This window comes from Salmo trutta, chromosome 19, assembly GCF_901001165.1.
Source record: "Salmo trutta chromosome 19, fSalTru1.1, whole genome shotgun sequence".
NCBI classification, from domain to species: domain Eukaryota; kingdom Metazoa; phylum Chordata; class Actinopteri; order Salmoniformes; family Salmonidae; genus Salmo; species Salmo trutta.
This window is the reverse complement of record NC_042975.1, coordinates 34,140,549-34,161,110: the sequence shown is the minus strand read 5'-3', so window position 1 is coordinate 34,161,110 and position 20,562 is coordinate 34,140,549. Positions and strand designations below refer to the sequence as shown.

Here is a 20,562-nt window from a genome sequence, read left to right as displayed (position 1 = left end):
TTGTGTGTTGATAGATGAGGAAAAACATTAAACATCTAAGTGTATTTGTCACATGCGCCGAATACAACAGGTGTACTAGACCTTACATTGAAATGCTTACTTACAAGCCCTAACCAAAAATTCAGTTAAAAAATAAAAAATAAGAATAAGAAATAAAAGTAACAAATAATTAAAGAGCAGCAGTAAAATAACAATAATTGAATCAATTTTAGAATAAGGCTGTAACTTAAGAAAATGTAAAAAGTCAAAGGGTCTGAATACTTTCCAAATGCATTGTATACACATTGCAAATCAATCTGCAACGCTCTAACGTTGCATCCCAAAAAGCACTACCTTCCTACCATTTGGGCGTAGGGCCTTCTGATAGTGCGTAGCTATTGCGCAATGCTACACTGTTCCCAAAAGCGCGTCTTTATCAGCGCTGCACGGATCGGATGAGTTCCTGCTTTTGCGGAAGCGAAAAGGCACGGAAGCCAGCGCCAGAGAGCTTGCAAGGGTGGAGTAAAATACACCATAAAATAAACAGAAAACAATTCACAGAAATACACACAGCTTGCTCTTTTGCCACCAATATACCGAAAGCCTGCCGAGGAGATGGGGGACAAGGCGGGCACCAGGTAAGGATTCATTCCCCCGCAATCTCGTATTTTCTACTGCCTTGTCAGTGTATGTTGTTGTGTGTGAAGGCAAGAGCACGGGGAGCTAGCTACGCTAGCATCTTAGCATCACTTGAGACCAGCCTGTTCCCCTTGCATCAACGTCAGATTGGTCCATACTTAACAAGGCAAGAATAGCAACTAGCTATCTAATTAAACGTTAGAGACTATTTAGCCAAAACGACCATAGTTGTAGGAGTTCGATAACAGTGTTTGTGTTGTTAGCCAGACCCATATGTTTCCTAGCTAGCTAACGTTAGCAGAGGTAGTTAGCTAGCTAGAACTGTTCGGGCGGAAGAGTCTTCGCAATCCACCTGAATATCCCTGTTTTACCTACAACTTGATGACGATAACATAATTTCTAGTTTAACTAGATAACTAGCTAGTTTCACTTCACTTGCAACAGTTTTAGTAAGCATGTTCTAGCTAGCTGCAGGGTGGGGTAAACGGTGTTATGATGGCCACGGTGGTGTGTGTGGGTTTAGGTACAACTCGCATCCAACAACTAACGTTACTGTAGCTAGCTCAAAATTAACGAATGAGCTGATATGCATGATTGATGTACTGTTTTGTTTCCTGGCTAATTAGCTGTCTGTTTATTTGGCCCTCAGTGACATGTATTTGATGTACATTTTACGCTTAATCGCCCAGTGTTATTTCATGCTTAGATAAATATCCTGCACGTAAACAAACAAACACAAACAGTCTATCCAGCTATTGATATCATGTGCCATATACACGTGATTACTGTATATAGGCATGTTGTATAACCACTGTTGTGTGCTGTCCATATCAGGCCAGGACAGTTTAAGATGCAGCTATTCATACACTTGCCGACCTGACACCTTTGATAACTTCAAAGTATTTTGCTCTTGGTAATCAGCTGCTTGTATCTGCATCAGTATGTACAGTCTGACTCTGAGCAGCTGTACTTCTCCACTAGGTTATTCTGGATTGATGTCCTCTGCAAGTGACTATACATAATGTGAAATATATTTGGAGAGTGTGCATTTTTCATTGATTTTATTTATTGGTTATTGTGCAGTGGACAGGGTCACTTTCATGTAGAAGGTTTGAAGTAAACGGTCAGATTGGTGTTTAGGTTCAGTGTTTTGGGATTTAGCGTGAAGGTCAGGTTAATAGGTGTTTCTCTTGTGGTCTCTGAAGCGTCAGCAGCAGTGATGACGACCCCCTGATGGATGCTAGTGGAGCAAGTGGCGTGGCGTTTTTGAGGGGTCAAGGGTTTGAATGGTAACTAGTGAGGAGGTATAAAATGTGGCACTGGCTCGTAAATGAAGAGACAGCAGAACTCTAGGCCAATGACATTCAAACTGAGCATGTGCGAGAAGACAAGACACCTTCACCCTGGGCCTGTGCTCTTGAGACATGCCCCGTGTCCACTACACAGACTCACTCTAGTTAAATTATATCCCAAGTCAAACTTACTACCATATGCTGTTAGTGTGCTTATGTTCTCCACCACTGGTGGGAACGTGTAAAGTGTTCACCTTCCTCCACTAGTCCTGGTCAGAAATGGACTAGTAGTCAGTGGTCCCTCTTCATTCTCCTAATGTTAAGGAGTTGTTGACTTGTTCTTATCAGTTAGTTATCAGCAGTCACTGGGATGAGTTTCTATGTAAATTTAGCCTAGATATCCCATTTATGACAGGACTATAGTCGTTCAATGCTCGCCAGTTAATATCCTCTTTCCTCCTATATGCACGCACACACTGTTACACCTTGCCACATTCCATGAACCTCTCACAAGTATGTGTGTTTGGGTACCTAGGTTAGGTATGCGTAGGGTGTGTGTAGGCCTAGTCTGTGATAATGAAAGTGCTCTCTGAGAATTTAGTTCAGAAACTATTGTTGAACATAATTTTTTTTCTGCGTGCTGCAAAAGGCGTAAAGAGTACACACAGTATGTATCAATACTCCTTTGTAGATATTCCTCGTGAAATGAGGAAGGAGGGTTTTTCCCTGTTGTGTTTGTGGCAGTCAGCAGCAGGAAATGGCCTCTATTTGCTGGGAGAGAGTTTCCTGTCCAGATGCAGGATATTGGGTCTAACCCTACACCTCTGGGACATGATAGAGGACAAACTGGACGAACACCAGGGGCGTATTCATTACGCCGATTCTGTTGCAAAATGTTTCTTAAACGGAAGCAAACGAAACGAGGAGTGACCTACCTTAATTTGTCCAATTAAAACTCTAATTCTAGTAGCAAAACGTTACATTTTGCAACTGTTTGGACTAATGATTACACCCCAGAGGTGTGAAAGTTACATTCCATACTTTATAGGCTATAGCTTCCTACTTGATCAAATCTTTCTTTCTTGCTTTCTCTCGCTTTCTCTCTCCCGTGTCCTTTTGTCAGAGTCTTCAAGAAATCAAGCCCCAACTGCAAGGTAAAGGACATGAGTATTGCATTACTAGTTGTATCCTTTGATGGTTTATGTTATTAATTGTGACACTTTCACATTTGTCTAAGTTCCTCTACTTCCCTCCCTCCTTTCTGCAGGTCACAGTATACCTGGGAAAGAGAGACTTTGTGGATCACCTTGACCAGGTGGACCCAGTCGGTAAGTGCTGGCTGGTCAATGAGTTTACTGGTGAGAGCATCATGGGACTCAGAGAATCTCTCATAAAACTGCCTCATTTTATTGTTCGTAAACACTGTTTCAATCAATTAATATTGTCTAATCAAAACCTTACCTCTTTACATTTTCCTTTCTCACAGATGGTGTGATTCTAGTGGACCCCGAGTATCTGAAAGAAAGGAAAGGTATGAGCTGGCATCTTCCTCATTCTCCACTGTTTTGTCTCTATTTTTTGCCATTTTATATCAATCTCTTCTGATGTTCTAACCCCTCCTCCTCCTCCCCAGTGTTTGTGACTCTGACGTGTGCATTCCGCTATGGCCGTGAGGACCTGGACGTGCTGGGCCTGTCCTTCCGGAAGGATCTGTACATCTCCACCTTCCAGGCCTTCCCTCCAATCGCAGAGGAATACAAAGCCAACAGTCGCTTGCAGGAAAGACTACTGAAGAAACTGGGCCAGCAGGCACACCCCTTCTACTTCACAGTGAGTCAAGTAGACACACACAACCACACACACACATGAACATACATGTACTTTGAGTCTGTAAATATGGCAAATTTGTGTCTCAGATTCCCCAGAACCTGCCGTGCTCAGTCACCTTACAGCCAGGACCAGAAGACACGGGGAAGGTAAAGACGCTTCAGCATCACTTCATGCAAACTTATGACGGATATCTAAACTCAGCAATTTCCATACCTGTAGAGTCAACAATACACACCCACATGACACTAATAATGCCGATTTGATCATTTATGTCCATGTCTCTTCTCCTTTCCTCCACCTTTTCCTCTTTAGGCATGTGGGGTAGACTTTGAGATCCGAGCGTTCTGTGCCAAATCGATAGAGGAGAAGATTCACAAACGGTACGAAAGACATTTTACTCTGTGTGTCTTCTGCAGGAGCTTTTTAGGGTCTGTAATCCTTGAAAACATGTGATATGCATGTCTGTGCATTTCTCTGTATGTTTTTAGTTAGTCAGAAAAGTTGGTGATCTGGAACGTGTGTGTTGTGTAGGAACTCTGTGCGGCTAGTGATCCGTAAGGTGCAGTATGCCCCAGAGAAGCCTGGGCCTCAGCCCATGGTGGAGACCACACGGAGCTTCCTCATGTCGGACCGCTCACTACACCTGGAGGCCTCTCTGGATAAAGAGCTCTACTACCATGGAGAACCCATCAGCGTGAATGTTCACGTCACCAACAACTCCACCAAGACTGTCAAAAGAGTCAAAATCTCGGGTACCTGTCTTTCATCAAAGTTTTATCAATTGTTATTTTATGATTCTAGGCTTTTGTATGTGTGTGGTTAACTCTTTCTTTCCCTCTCTCCAGTGCGACAGTATGCTGATATCTGTCTGTTCAGTACGGCTCAGTACAAGTGTTCAGTGGCTCAGGTGGAGGCAGAGTGAGTATTTTACCTGACTATTATACATATCACTCCTCAGTTCCTTTATTTCCACTTTGCCTGTTTCCTTTTATATATCACGCCTAGGGCTGTTGCGGTGACGTATTGCTGCCACACTGGCAGTCATGAGTCATGACCACAGTAAAATTCTACTTGAAGGTTGAGTCAAGGTAATCTCTTTTTATGCACTCTGGACATGCATTAGTAGTAGCTTACCCAACTCCCTAACGATCATCAGGTGGCTAATGGCCTGGTACTCAGGGCTCTATTGTTCCTCTAACCCAGTGGTTCCCAACCAGGGGTACTTGGACCCCTGGGGGTACTTGGCCTATCCACAGGGGGTACTGGAAGACTGATTGGTCAAATCTACATGAGGGGGTACTCCTGGCAGAGCAAAATTAAATTGGTGGTACAGTAACCAAAAAAGGTTGGGAACCTCTGCTCCAACCACTCTGACATCTATGCAAATGTAATCGAAAAGCACATCAAACACATCATCAAGACAGTAGGTGCTTTTACAACTTACCTCACTGTGCTTGATCAATTTGAAGAAAGAAGTTCAACAGTAGGTTGAAACTGAGTGGAAAATATGGTCATTGTTGATGTTGTTTCAAAGCCTAACACAACAAAATGGACAGCACTTTCTAAGGTGATGATTAATTCAAAGTATACATATGCATATTAGAGCTTATGCATAAGCATAGCCCTATATATGAGCCCAAGCCCCCAAATCCCCCTGAATTAAAATAAAGATTGTGCCATTAAATAGCCAACTACATATTATGCATGGCAGAAAAATATAAATACCGATTTATGATATCTTTGGTACATAATCGGTCTAGCTTAAATTAAACAAATTCAGATTTAGACTATAATTATAGTGAATTTGTTTTAGATGTTCCCAAAAAGATTTCACTTGGTTTCACAAATTAAACACTGGGTAGTTGCAGGAACAGGGTTGGAGAGCACACAGTTTGGGCTGAATATCACCTGTGTCGCAGCGAAGTTACTGGAATAGTCTACCCAACATGAGTGAAAACTGTACCGGCAGGAAAGTGGCCTCCATTCGCTATTCCAGTGCATTCGGATGACATGTCTTTTTTTATTGCTTGTTTGATAATGGGCAGCAGCGTAGCCTAGTGGTTAGAAGAGCATTGGACTAGTAACCGAAAGGTTGCAAGTTCAAATCCCGAGCTGACAAGGTACAAATTTGTCGTTCTGCCCCTGAACAAGGCAGTTAACCCACTGTTCCTAGGCCGTCATTGAAAATAAGAATCTGTTCTTAACTGACTTGCCTAGTTAAATAAAGGTAAAATAAAAAACATATTAGTAAAGACAAGTTCAAATTGAGAATAGTCTGATTGGTGGAAATATGATCACTTGATGAGAGAACAGTGTGTGCAGCCTGAGGCAAGGAGCAGAGCTCAAGCTTTGTTGTTGTTGTTGTTGGGTCTTTTTCAAACCATCAATAGCCTATAGTCGGATCATAGAGACCTCTTTGATTTCTAAATCATTTGTATCATTCACAACTAAAGTTGTGAATGATACAAACTCTAAATCTAGTGCATAGGACCTGTTTCAAATGAGCACTTTTACGCTCAACATAGCCACTTCATATGCGCGCTCTCTCGTTCCGGAATGGCAATAATACCCAGTCTATTTTATTCAGCTAAGTTCAATTATATTCTTTTTACTATAAAATCATATAATGTTCTCGGGATTTATACGCATATATTGTCTGCTATATGAACATGGCTTATGGCATATTTTTTTACATTTTATTTTTATAGCCAGATTACACACAGTAGGCCAACTCATATTCTGTTCTTCTGAAATACATTTTTTTCATATCATAATGTTTTTTTTTAGACCTACCTAAAATAAATGAATTTATTTTCATGGTGTATACTCAATGAGTTTTATTAAACTTTTTTAAATGTCGATGTTCCAAAGGCGTGCGTCAGAGGCTTGTATGCTGCTTGTCTGAGTGGAGCCTGGAGATGTTCATTTAACATGTATGTTAACTAACAGTCAATAACTGTGAGACCGGCAGTCTTTTGCATGACAATAACCTGCTGACAAATGTCATGACCGCTGCAGCACCTGACTTCATGGTATATAGACTATGTTGGTGAGCATTAAAGGTTCAGTTATACCATGTTTGATTTCTGGCGCCATTCTTCCATTGTATTTCAGTATTTTAGGATGAACAAATGTTGAAACAACATTTACCCTGGTCTGGCAAGGAACAACAAAATGTTGAGTTTGTAATTCTAAACACAGTTCCTTCTATGCTATAGGTAGAGGACAAAACATGGAAACAACATGTACCCAAAGCAGAGGCTACATTGGTAACCTGTTCATAAAAATTTGAGGCAACTTTAGATAGCAGAGACACAAAATGACAGGGTGTTTATGTCAAAAAGAGTGGTGAAGCGCTGTCTCAGTTACCCTGGGGAACATCCCCCATCTCCTGGCAGTTCTGACCTACTGCAGTATAGCCAGTCATGCATTGTGGCTGGCAGCACCTGGGGATTTAGTTGGCTGTTAGCTGGAATGGCGCTGTGTAAAGCTGGTGTGTGTGTGTTTCTTTGGGTCTGAGCTTTCTCAGGGGCTACGTAGCAGATCTTAAATTGTTCTCGGATCTAGTTTGACTGTCTGCCTCGCTCGGTGGCATCCATCCGCAAAGCCCAACTGGAGTGTAGCAACAGGAGGGAAGAGAGTGGATTTGAACCTCCATTCCTGAAGCCAGAACGACAACCCACTTGTCAAATATTGTTCACTTCTTCTCTTGGTTTCATCAATTTCCTCTTTTGCTTTCTGTTAACCTTTAGTATTTTACACATGCAAGAAAGAAAAATAGTATCATGTTTGTAGCTAAGTTAGCTGAAAAATCCTCTTCCAGGCCCACAGCCTCATCCAGCAAGTATGGCTGCTGTTCAAACAAATTCACTGTAGACTTGATATTTATCGAAGAAGTGTAAGGCAATATGAATAAATTATACATATTTCTCTTTTCAATAGTGTATGATCCATGTACTATGACTACTTTCCAGGAGTAGCCCTGTTATTTTATATTAGTGCTGAAGTTTGATTTGGTACAAGGGACCCTTGTTTCTAATAATATCCTGTACAGTTCTAGCTGGGGCTTGCTCTCCCTCCCCCATCCTTTCCTGTTCACGCCATTATCATTTTTCAGGCTTCCAAGACATCTCTCTTAATAACTTCTAGCTTGTGATCAGGTGTTTTTCCATACCTTCTTGTCCAGATCTATCGATATGCCAGTTATGTCCCAGGTGTGCTGATAGGTGTGTGTTCCTCTCCTCAGTGACCAGGTGTCGTCTAGCTCTACGTTCTGTAAGGTGTACACCCTCACACCCACGCTAGACAAGAACCGTGAGAAGAGGGGCCTGGCCCTGGACGGAAAGCTCAAACATGAGGACACCAACCTGGCCTCCAGCACCATGTACGATGACTCACAAACACTGTAGTCTGGCATCCAGAACCATGTTAGATAATAATTACGCTCTCTCTAGCTTGGCCTCAGCACTTTCACACACCACACATACTGTAACTTGGCCAGCATGTGAGTTTGCACATGCTAAGGGAGTGGTTGAGCTCATAAATGCATTTATTCTGATTTATTTTTGAACGCAGCAACCTAGAAGTTTCAAGAACCCATCCCTTACTGAGAACCTTTTTCACCACCTTCTCTTTCTCTCATGTTTGTGTTTCAGTGTTAAGGATGTAACTAACAAGGAGGTCCTTGGAATCCTGGTCTCCTACAGGGTCAAAGTAAAACTGGTCATCTCTCGTGGAGGGTGAGTTCCACGAGTCAGTGGTCAATAGCAATACGTTACTGTGGGGGTCCTGTGCAGGTACACACTGCACTGTTTTCCTTACGTGCTACTTTTTATACTTCATATATTAACTAGGCTTCTTTTAGTTTAAAAACCTCAACGTCTAAGGGTGTTTCTCAAAATACATACTACCGTGCTCCGAGCACGGGAGGGTCGGAGTATGAGTTCAAATCAAAGTATGTGAAACAGAGGGCACTTCTTGAATGCGTACTCCATTTGTACATATTTTGAAGCATGCATCGACACAAGCTTCAACGGAAAGTATGCAAAGAATTATGACGCAACCACGTAAAAAATTACACAACATTTCTTGAAATCAATGACAGGCATTATTTGAGCTGAAGCGAGAGAATGAAATGTTGCCTGTTCACATCTCATATATTTCCTGACTACAATATTTTATCTTGATATGTTAATAAATACATGCTGTGTTAATTTTGGCATGTTTTCCTGCCTATGTACCATATACTGGCTAGCTACTAGTACTGATAGATGGCAACAAAGAATTGTTAGCTAGCTACCCACAAAGAATGTACATCTATCTTGTATAATATTAGTTTTAGGTAATTTTTGCTTGATTTTATTTTATTTAACCTTTTATTTAACTAGGCAAGTCAGTTAAGAACAAATTCTTATTTACAATGGAGGCCTACCCCGGCCAAACCCAGATGACGCTGGGCCAATGGTGCGCCGCCCTATGGGACTCCCAATCACGTCCGGATGTGATTCAACCTGGATTTGAGCCAGGGACTGTAGTGACGCCTCTTGCAGTGCGATAGACCGCTGCGCCACTCGGGAGCCCAACTGTTAAACTATCTGGTTAGCTACATTATTATGTTTCACATGTAGCTAGCTGATAGTTATGAAGTAAAACGGTTGCTTTGTGTTTATCTTGTTTCGTCTCTATTGCCATTGTTGTCATGATTGGAAAACAGTTCAGTGAATGGGTAAGTCAGTAGGGCTAACTGGCTAGGTAGCCACGAAGAATTGGTAGCTGCCCATGAAAAATGTACATCTACCTTGCATAACATTAGTTTTAGGTCATTTTTGCCTGTTTAACTACATTATTACGATTCACATATCTAGTTGATTATTATGAAGTGAAATGTTTGCTTTGTGTATATCTTGTTTTGTCTATTGTTGCCATTGTCCTGGCTGGAAGAAGGTTCAGTGAATGGAGAGGTAAAGTGTGAGGTAATACAGTAGGGGAGTGCGAGTGCTTCTCAAATGTATTGTTTTATGCATTCTCCACACTTTCGTCCTCACAAGAACATGATCTGAGAATGCACTCTTGAGCATGAGGGTGTGGAGCACGGTAGTATGAAAATTGAGAAACACCCTAAGCCTCTCGGGGTTCTAAGCTGACATGTGGAATTGTTTTAAGGTGGTCATAACATGGATCATTTAGCTATTTGTTCTGGAATTGTAGGACCCCTTTAGGTATAAAAAATAAATGTGCATATAAATATAAAACAAGTATTGAATTTGGCCTTTACTACTGTAGCCCATAGAAATGCATTGAAACGCATAAATGGCAAAAGACAGTTAAAAACGAATTATAAGGTTTAATAAGAAAGCTCAGGAAATATACACACTACTGGTCAAAAGTTTTAGAACACCTACTCATTCAAGGGTGTTTTATTAATTTTTTTTACTATTTTTCTACATTGTAGAATAATAGTGAAGACATCAAAACAATGAAATAACATAGATGGAATCATGTAGTAACCAAAAAAGTGTTATAAAATATATTTGGATTTGTTTATTTGAGATTCTTCAAAGTAGCCACCCTTTCCCTTGATGTAGTCTTTGCACACTCTTGGCATTTTCTCAACCAGCTTCATGAGGTAGTCACCTGGAATGCATTTCAATTAACAGGTGTGCCTTGTTAAGTTAATTTGTGAAATTTCTTTCCTTAATGCGTTTGAACCAATCAGTTGTGTTGTGACAAGATATGGGGCTATACAGAAATTTGGTGAAAGACCATGTCCATATTATGGCAAGAACAGCTCAAATAAGCAAAGAGAAACGACAGCCCATCATTACTTTAAGACATGAAGGTCCGTCAATACGTAAAATTTCAAGAACTTTGAAAGTTTCTTCAAGTGCAGTCACAAAAACTATGATGAAACTAGCTCTCATGAGGACTCCCCCTGAGAATTTTCCTGCAGTTCTATATTGTTTCTCAACGGGGAATCCATGTTTACTTGACAGAACACAACCGTTTTTGTTAGGTTTTTGCCACAATAAATGTAATTGAACGACTAGACTAGTTTTTCTGACTAGATTACTAATCTACCGCCTTCAAGTCTGAAACTCTACCAACTCTTTGACTCACAAACATCCTGTCCCCTCCCTGACAATCCCACCCACAGTGATTGATTGACAGGCCAAACTGTTAAAGGGATAGTTCGCCCACATTTCTAAATGACACATTGGTTTCATTACCCTTACTGTCCATAGCCACAGAGCCAATAAAACACATCATTGTGGCAAATCATATCTTGCAGTAAAACTGTAACTATAATTTTAATCTCAAGAGACTGGTTTAGTGTTAAAGGTTATATTACTTAGAAAATAACTCTGATCATATAGGCCTAGACAATATCCCAAACATTAACAACACACTGAATTCATACATTTTAATTAAGTCACAACTCATTTTACCAATATGGGAGGTAGTCGTTAAAGTATTCAACAATTTAGCTGTGTATTTCGAATAGAATCAACGAATTAGAATGTATCAGAGGCCACCAGAATAAAGCTTGTTCTGAAACATAAAAATATCCAGGAGGACATGCCCCCCGGACCCCCACCCCCCAGCAATCCCTGGCTGGCTACTTCCATGTACTCAGGGAAACACTGACACACACACACCTACCACTTTTACTGACCACACACATGCTGTAGTCTACACACACACACACACCTTTACACTCCAATCTGTGTCATACACTCCTGATACACTGCCACTACAACTTGCATATAAACTGTCATAAAATCACGTCTCCCAGACCCACACTAGTCTCTCTGCTCCTCCCACTCCACTCACTGGTGCGCCATGCTTTGCGGTCTCCCCTCTCGGTTGCGGTTGCCTTGTTTTTGAGTTCCCGCCTCATTTCATCTTCCCTCCTGTGGTTTGTGTCTCTCTCGCTTCCTGTGTTTGTCCGCCCGTCTGTTTGTCTGTGCGTCTCTCTCCCTCCATCCGTGCATCTGCTCTTGCATTGGGTCATCTCAGGCTGCTGAGTGCCTCTTAAGTGTGTGTATGTGGTTATTTTACATACCAGCCATTGTATGTCAAATCTCACCTGCAGCTGCTAAGCTCCTTTATAACTGCAGTCTCCTGTGTTCTCCCTGCCTGAGTCAGTCCTAACCCTAAGGATGGTATGAGGTTTCATTAGGCTGTGGCCCAAAGTCACACTGATGCAGAGTTATCAATGCAGTGTTGAGGAGAATGAAGCTTGAATATATTAAGTCTGCACATCTTGGTGTTCAGGCTTTGATTTATTACAATTCATTGGTTATTACTGTATAATGACTGTTTTGAAACAAAGTGCTACCCAGAACTGAAGAGTTCCCATTGGGTAAGATCAATGTTCGACAGCAAAGAAGGGTTGATGGGTTTTATTCCCCGTTCACTGATCAAACATGTCATTAATCACTATTTCCTGGGTGGTTTCCTGTCAGATCTTGAATTATTCATGGTGCAATAGTATATCATGTGAATGTTTCCATAGAATAACTATTAAATTGTTATTGATTGACATGCATGATTGAACAGCTCATTTGTTAGAGCATGGAGCTTGCTACGCCAGGAGACAGGGAGTTAATTCCCGGGACCCCCCAATACTTCATGTATGCACGCATGACTAAGTCACTTTGGATAAAAGCATCTGCTAAATGTCTTATTATTATTATGCATGCATATATTTATTATTATTATTGATCCCAATGAATGTTGTTTATATTCTGTTTTTCCAGAGATGTGTCGGTGGAGCTGCCCTTTGTCTTAATGCACCCCAAACCCACAGAACTGCCCATATCCCGCCCACAGTCAGGTACCTAGACTCCCACCACCTCTCCATAAGCCCACTATCAGGTCTTTATCTCAGTATTTCGGGTTCCTCTCCTTCCCTTCATTTGCAGTGAATTGAGAGAGTTGAACAAATCCTCTGGCAAGCTTCCGCCATATTCTTCCACCTTGTTACATTCACATATTCAAATGTTCCGATCAGTTCAAATTAAGGAAGATGAGCACTTTAGAGTCCCTCAAGTGACTTGCTTTTTTTTGTGATTGGGAAGCAGTGAATTAGTGGAAACTCTACTAATCCTATAAGTGAAGAGGAATTGACAATGGACACAGTCTTGAGAAATATCTGTCAGTAGTTTAGTTCATCCTTGTGGGCAGGGAACAACAGTCCCTCACATACACTAGCACATCAAATACATAATCTCACTCTGGTATTTCCTGCCTGTAAATTGTAAAGTGGTTGTTCCACTGGATATCTTAAGGTGAATGCACCAATTTGTAAGTCGCTCTGGATAAGAGCGTCTGCTAAATGTGACATTGCACTGACATGTCATTATCTGTGTGTTCTAACAGCTGTGCCGGAGTCAGACCCTCCGATCGACACCAACCTGATAGAATTTGAATCAAAGTGAGTATTAATCTGGTCTGTCTGAAGCAGTAATCACTGCTTCTTTACTGCGTTTACACAGGCAGCCCAATTCTGATCTTTTGCCCAATTATTGGCAAAAGACCAATAAGTGAAAAATATATCAGAATTGGGCTGCCGGTGTAAACGCAGCCAAAGACACCCTAAGAGTATTCCCACAGATCTAAAACACACACTTCTGCCTTGTTTCTTGTCGTCCTGCAGTAGTTTCTCCCAAGATGACGACTTTGTGTTCGAGGACTTTGCCCGCCTGCGGCTCAAAGGAATGGCAGACGACGAGGACTGTTAGAGCTCACACACGCACACACACGGTGGGATGAAGGCATGTGGATGGAGAGATGTGGTGGCCTCGTGGTCTTCCCGACGTTGCTTGCGGTGTTCTTTTGTCTTGCTTAAGCCACTTGTCTTCTTGTACATGTTCTCTGTTTTGCTTTCTTGCTGTCTGCAGTGGTTGTTGTTATGGGGGGTGGCAAACACAAGCGAAAACCCAGCACCATGTAAATGTTGATGTAATATTGTACCATGGCAATGCTGACAGATCCATAGGTGTCATTTGGCCAGCAGTTTCGAGGAGGGGTATAATAAGTGCTATTATAGATAAAAAGTAGATGATTTAAATGTCATAAAGAGGGATGATGTGCCATGGCTGTCCATGCCGAGGGAGTGCCATTAAAAGGAAGGGGGCTTTATCGTTCTTTTTCCACCAATAGTGATTTAAATGTAATTATTTCTACAAATATTGATCATATTGATCATGTATTGATCATTGATATAAAACGAGGTTTAGAGAGTACCTGTAAACACACCGAGAGAAGGGCAAACACACAGACTGACACGCTTTGGTTAGTGATGTAATTTAGGCAACCCTTTCATCTGCCCCATCTTGACATTCCTGAATTTCTACCCTGTCATTCATTCTGTAAAAACCTTCATGTTTTAAGGGAAGAATAGAGGTTTCTATGATTCACTCTTTTCTACAATAAAAAGAGACGATACGCTCCCACTTACAGTAAACTTGCACACACTGGACCTGCACTGTATAGCCTAGTGATACTCATTGTCAGTCAGTTAATCTCAATGCACCACTGACATTCATCAGATTCTTGCACATGGTCTAAGAGAATGGGTATTTTCAAATAATTTCTACATCAGATTCCATTCCCTCTTGTGCTGAATCCCAAACTGACCCCTAGCTCTTCTTCCCTAGGCACTCCTGTAGATCTGAAAGGATTGGATAGGTATAAGTAATGTGGGGAAATTCCAACTAGCCAATCAGAAGGCAGGGTGAATCAATTACAATAATCATACCTATCCAATCCTAGAAGTGCCTAGTGACCGGCTAGCTAGGGGTCAGTTTGAGATTCATCATTGGTGTCAGAGCAACAGCGACACCAATGGAGCATGTTTTTCAGCAGTGCTGTGAACTATGATCTGTGATTATTGTTGTTGTGCATCTATGGGTTACCTGTTTGCAGCTCTGCTATGTGTGAATATTTGAAAGTGCTGCCACTGAGCTGTGGGAGAGTCTTAATGTCTACAGAAAGTATGCTGATATGATTTTGATGGAACTATGAATATTATTACTACTGTATCATTGACTATGATTATTCTCAATCATTTAATACTTTTGTTTGTCTTTTTCTTCAGAATTCTTTTTTTAAATTAAAGGCAAAATGAATTAAATTCTCTAGTAGATACTCCTTTTCGTGTACGTTCTATCAAGTCTCACATCCAAAGACGGAAGAGAAGTTAATCTGACTGTTGAAGTAATGAAGTCAAGTATCCAAACATGGGCTCAGATGACTTCCTTGTCAGAAGTTCAATTTCTTTATCTACAATGTGTGTTCAAGTTAAATTTGATTTGCACAGTAGCTTGTCAGAAGTTATCAAAATGGCATCATGCTTCATCATTTGGGGCTCAAAGTGCCACTGACATTTATACCTACTTTGCAGAAATGTGTTGTTAGGTAAGCTCCTCTGTGGGCCAGTGAGTGACCATTGAACAGGATGGTCACACATAAAAACAGGAAGCAGTCTCAGGACAGAGAGTGGTGTGTAAGTGAAGTGAAAAACATTACTGAGAAGTTTGTTACTATATTGCTCATAGTATTTTAAAACAGTTAATATTAAAACATTGAGTTAGGTCTTAGGTACTCACTTAAATAAGCCTGTACATACAGTATCTAAAATTCACAACAGTATTACAGTTTGGTTTATAATTAGCTTTACCTATAGCTACATTGATTAAAATCAATATCTTTCAATAGATAAACATGTAAAAAAACAAAAACAAAAAACATTTCAGCCACATTCAAGGTGTGTTTTAGTACAGGAAGCTTTTGGGAAAATGTGTAAAGGTGCACCATCCTCCTCTGGCCAAAGCAGACCTTGATATTAGTTGGGACGCAAGCGAGTGCCTGCCACTGCTGTGTGTTCTGTGTCTGTTGTTTGTGTCTCCTTACAGAGAAAAGACAGGAGAATGGACAGTGGGCAGTTATGCATGTGTCACTACACGTCACTGTGATTAGAGTATGCATACAGATCTACAATAGCAACCCCCCAATGAGGATCATTTAAGGCTATTGGAAGTCTTACTCTGTATGGCAGTTACTGGTTCTGTTGAAGACCTACCAGTCATCCAGGAGTTGGTCTGCTCACCTGGTCGCAGCATCGCTCTACGGAGATGCTTGTTGAGTCAACGGGTGAAACGACGCCATCTGGTGGGGAAAAAGCATTCAATCACTGTACCTCTATCCACATCCAGTACTACACACCACACACTTCTCTCTTAGCCCCAACCACATTTACATTTGTACATTTTAGTCATTTAGCAGACGCTCTTATTCAGAGCGACTTACAGGAGCAATTAGGGTTAAGTGCCTTACTCAAGCGCACAACGACAGATTTTAGCACTTAGTCGGCTCAGGGATTTAACCAGCGACCTTTCAGTTACACCTAGATATATTACTTTACCTCTAGGGAAAGAGGCTAGGAGTTTAAATATTCTAAGTATTCAAACTAAGTATTGAACCCTTGCTTTGTCACCTTTCCTGTGCACCCTCTCTGCCGCCACCTCCTCCTCCTCATCCATCCATCCATCCATCTTTCCAGAAGCCCCTCTTTCTCTCTCCAGGCCGCTGCTAGCCCCTCCCTCAACTCCCGCTGCTCCAACCACAGGGCTGCCAACTCCTTTGATTTGCTCTCCAATTCAAACTCACGCTCTGATAGGCTGGCCTGCAGAATGTTGGCCCCCCTGGCTTGAGTGACAGCTTCCTTTCGATAGCGAGAGACTCTAATAGAAGATGGTGACATGAGTCTATGTAAGCTTATATTAGACAACCTCACAACTAAGAGCCCTCTCAGTTTCAGTATCTTTGTAGACAATGTCATGGATCCATTATTAAACCATATAGACTACTGTACCATAACATTAATGTATGAACAGATTTCAATGGTTGATCACTTGCTGTGAGTGGCAGTATTGAAGCTCTGCATCTTTCAGGTACATGACGGTGGTCAGGTCAGAAACTGTCTGAGGGAGCTGGGGAGAAAGAAGAGGAAGATTGGACTGGTAAGAGCAGGTCAAAAATTAGATAAACAATCACTGTTTTGATCTAATTCCAGGCAAGATAGGCAAGGAGAAGCAATCTTGTGTATAAGGTCACTATGTAAGGGCTGGGTTGCCAGATGCAGCACAAGAGAAGACATCAGAGAATCCAGTTGACAGGATGACATTGAATGGAACCAATGTAGCAGCAGCACCCACAACTCTCTTTCCACAATCTATGGAAAAGTGCACAAGAATCTTGAAACTGACCAAGAAATATGGGTTGAGTGGGACTGGACTCAGTAAGATAGACAGTCACCTTTTCTGTTATATGTTCACTCCTCTGAGGTTGAGGTGTAATTCTCTGTGGTCAGCTGTCATTGCACCATATCCTTCAGAACTGTGGAAAATATTGACATATGGTCAGAGAATGCTGATGGACATTACATTTACATTACATTTAAGTCATTTAGCAGACGCTCTTATCCAGAGCGACTTACAAATTGGTGCATTCACCTTATGATATCCAGTGGAACAACCACTTTACAATAGTGCATCTAAATCTTTTAGGGGGGGGGGGGGGGTAGAAGGATTACTTTATCCTATCCCAGGTATTCCTTAAAGAGGTGGGGTTTCAGGTGTCTCCGGAAGGTGGTGATTGACTCCGCTGTCCTGGCGTCGTGAGGGAGCTTGTTCCACCATTGGGGTGCCAGAGCAGCGAACAGTTTTGACTGGGCTGAGCGGGAACTGTGCTTCCTCAGAGGTAGGGAGGCGAGCAGGCCAGAGGTGGATGAACGCAGTGCCCTTGTTTGGGTGTAGGGCCTGATCAGAGCCTGAAGGTACGGAGGTGCTGTTCCCCTCACAGCTCCGTAGGCAAGCACCATGGACTTGTAGCGGATGCGAGCTTCAACTGGAAGCCAGTGGAGAGAGCGGACGAGCGGGGTGACGTGAGAGAACTTGGGAAGGTTGAACACCAGACGGGCTGCGGCGTTTTGGATGAGTTGTAGGGGTTTAATGGCACAGGCAGGGAGCCCAGCCAACAGCGAGTTGCAGTAATCCAGACGGGAGATGACAAGTGCCTGGACTAGGACCTGCGCCGCTTCCTGTGTGAGGCAGGGTCGTACTCTGCGAATGTTGTAGAGCATGAACCTACAGGATCGGGTCACCGCCTTGATGTTAGTGGAGAACGACAGGGTGTTATCCAGGGTCACGCCAAGGTTCTTAGCACTCTGGGAGGAGGACACAAGGGAGTTGTCAACCGTGATGGTGAGATCATGGAACGGGCAGTCCTTCCCCGGGAGGAAGAGCAGCTCCGTCTTGCCGAGGTTCAGCTTGATTTGACATCAAATCAAACATTAGGATTGTATGTCAGTTGATCTTTCCAGATCAATAGGATGCATTGTTTGCATTACAACACATTTGCCCAATTCTGGATTTTCTCTAGGTGTTTCCATCGCCAAGCCTAGTCTGACCTTTACTCTGTTCCAGCTGGCACTCCTACCTGGGTCTCTGTAACTCATCCCAAAATGTCTCCCTTAGGTCAAGCCGCTCCGCTGAAAAGAGACAATCACAACATGTTGGCAAATATATTCACAAATAACTCATTATTCAAATGTTATAAATCCACAGATAACTCTGACAATTTACAGGTGTTGAAGACACCACTGAATGGGTCCTTTTGTGTAAAATCTCTCTGGAACAGTCTAGCGCGCACGTGACTATTCCACCTTTCCATTGCCGTCTTTACTCTGAAGTTCTTATGGTAAAGTATTTAAACGACTTGTTTGAGGTTGCGATTGCTGTTGACATAATTTTAAAACGTAAAACTGGTAAGAAACCCTGTCAGTACTTGCATGTCTTTAGACTGAACACAGCGTCTGTCACTACGCTACCAAACTTTCTACTCAGTGTAGTCAGAGAGGAAGAGACGAAAGAGGCGAAGCGAGAGGTTTTTCTCCGCCCACAAAAATATTTGTTTGTTTGGTGGTCACTAATCACGTTTCCATCCGACAATTTCATGCAGATGAATTACATGGCCCATGAACTAAAAGTGACGACTCGGTTTATAGAAACATGAAATGCCGGCATTCAATTTGTTCGTTCAACATGGTGGGCTCTTTTTGTGTCGGTAAAATTAATTATTGGAGAAATGGCCGTGGAAACGCTTTTATGCGCAAATATTGATATAATAATCATCATATCGAAGTAAAATTGGAGTCACGCGATGATATGTTGTGTGGTCCTCGCACAACGACTCGCGAAAGCATGCAGATTATTAGGCTACACTTCACCTTATGATATCCAGTGGAACAACCACTTTACAATAGTGCATCTAAATCCTTTAGGGGGGGGGGTTTCAGGTGTCTCCGGAAGGTGGTGATTGACTCCGCTGTCCTGGCGTCGTGAGAGAGCTTGTTCCACCATTGGGGTGCCAGAGCAGCGAACCGTTTGGACTGGGCTGAGCGGGAACCGTGCTTCCTCAGAGGTAGGGGGGCCAGCAGGCCAGAGGTGGATGAACGCAGTGCCCTTGTTTGGGTGTAGGGCATGTTCTCTTGATGAGTGTGAATTTGACCATTTTCCTATCCTGCTAAGCATTTCAAATGTAAGGTGTACTTTTGGATGTCAAGGAAAGTGTATGGAGTAAAAAGTACATAATTTTGTTTACGAATGTAGTGGAGTAAAAGGCAAAGTTGTCAAAAAATATAAATAGTAAAGTACAGATATTATATATATATATATATATATATTTAAACTACTTAAATAGTACTTTAAAGTATTTTTACTTAAGTACTTTACACCACTGCTTTTCCTATGAAATGATATGCACATTTCTTTTTAGCCTACATTTTGTTTCAGGACTGGGTTTTATTTGAATCGTACCACCCACCAGCACGGCATTGTTTGTTATTCAGAAACACCTGCAAAGTTGGCGAGTCGCGACTGAGCTGAGCAATATAAAAGATAATATTTGTCTACAGCAAAGAAGGTGGATAAATAAAGATAATTCACTCAGGCCGTTTACCATTTAAAAAGGTTTGTCAGTTCCGGTCTACTTAACGGGGTGGGTCCCCCATAGACACCAATACAATAGCAGCTGTGTCTGGTCTAGGCCTAGTTCATTGACTATTATTGAACTAGAAAAAACCGAGAGTGTAGTGTCTCGCTTCCTTTTCCATCTCTTGCTACAGCTTTTCATAGTAGCCTACACTTGGCTGCCTGAGCCATGGAGTAAATTAAAATAGGGGTGCAAACGTATGACTGTCCTATAATGAAAATGTACCCAAGATAGAAAATTCCACAAACTTATTTATTTTGTCCTGTTGTTACAGTGAGAGAAAAAAGTATTTGATCCCCTGCTGATTTTGTACGTTTGCCCACTGACAAAGAAATGATCGGTCTATAATTTTAATGGTAGGTTTATCTGAACAGTGAGAGACAGAATGACAACAAAAAAATGCAGAAAAACGCATGTCAAAAATGTTATAAATTGATTTGCATTTTAATGAGGGAAATAAGTATTTGACCCCCTCTCAATCAGAAAGATTTCTGGCTCCCAGGTGTCTTTTATACAGGTAACGAGCTGAGATTAGGACCACACTCTTAAAGGGAGTGCTCCTAATCTCAGTTTGTTACCTGTATAAAAGACACCTGTCCACAGAAGCAATCAATCAGATTCCAAACTCTCCACCATGGCCAAGACCAAAGAGCTTTCCAAGGACGTCAGGGACAAGATTGTAGACATACACAAGGCTGGAATGGGCTACAAGACCATCGCCAAGCAGCTTGGTGAGAAGGTGACAACAGTTGGTGCGATTATTCGC

The 20,562-nt window shown here is 41.9% G+C and overlaps 1 protein-coding gene and 1 long non-coding RNA gene across 5 annotated transcripts; one reads left to right on the top strand and one right to left on the bottom strand.

Annotated features, from left to right (window-relative positions):
- The first annotated feature begins 406 nt into the window (after positions 1–406).
- On the top strand, positions 407–14,877 carry LOC115154400 (arrestin red cell). Its single transcript, XM_029700579.1, has 14 exons — positions 407–617; positions 3,034–3,064; positions 3,178–3,238; positions 3,397–3,441; positions 3,544–3,740; positions 3,827–3,886; positions 4,053–4,120; positions 4,272–4,492; positions 4,586–4,658; positions 7,987–8,124; positions 8,396–8,479; positions 12,500–12,576; positions 13,122–13,176; positions 13,399–14,877. The coding sequence occupies exons 1-14, from the start codon at positions 595–597 to the stop codon at positions 13,481–13,483; spliced, it is 1,218 nt and encodes a 405-aa protein (XP_029556439.1). The 5' UTR covers positions 407–594; the 3' UTR covers positions 13,484–14,877.
- A 112-nt stretch (positions 14,878–14,989) lies between these two features.
- On the bottom strand, positions 14,990–18,784 carry LOC115154401 (uncharacterized). Of its 4 annotated transcripts, none has more exons than XR_003867886.1 (7): positions 18,389–18,784; positions 18,243–18,294; positions 17,061–17,141; positions 16,618–16,735; positions 16,240–16,486; positions 15,826–15,911; positions 14,990–15,651 (listed from the first exon to the last, which is right to left on the bottom strand). It is a non-coding gene; the product is annotated as an uncharacterized LOC115154401 (long non-coding RNA). The 4 variants fall into 4 exon arrangements; XR_003867887.1 differs by having other exon boundaries at positions 18,591–18,784; XR_003867885.1 differs by having other exon boundaries at positions 18,243–18,784.
- Positions 18,785–20,562: the final 1,778 nt, after the last annotated feature.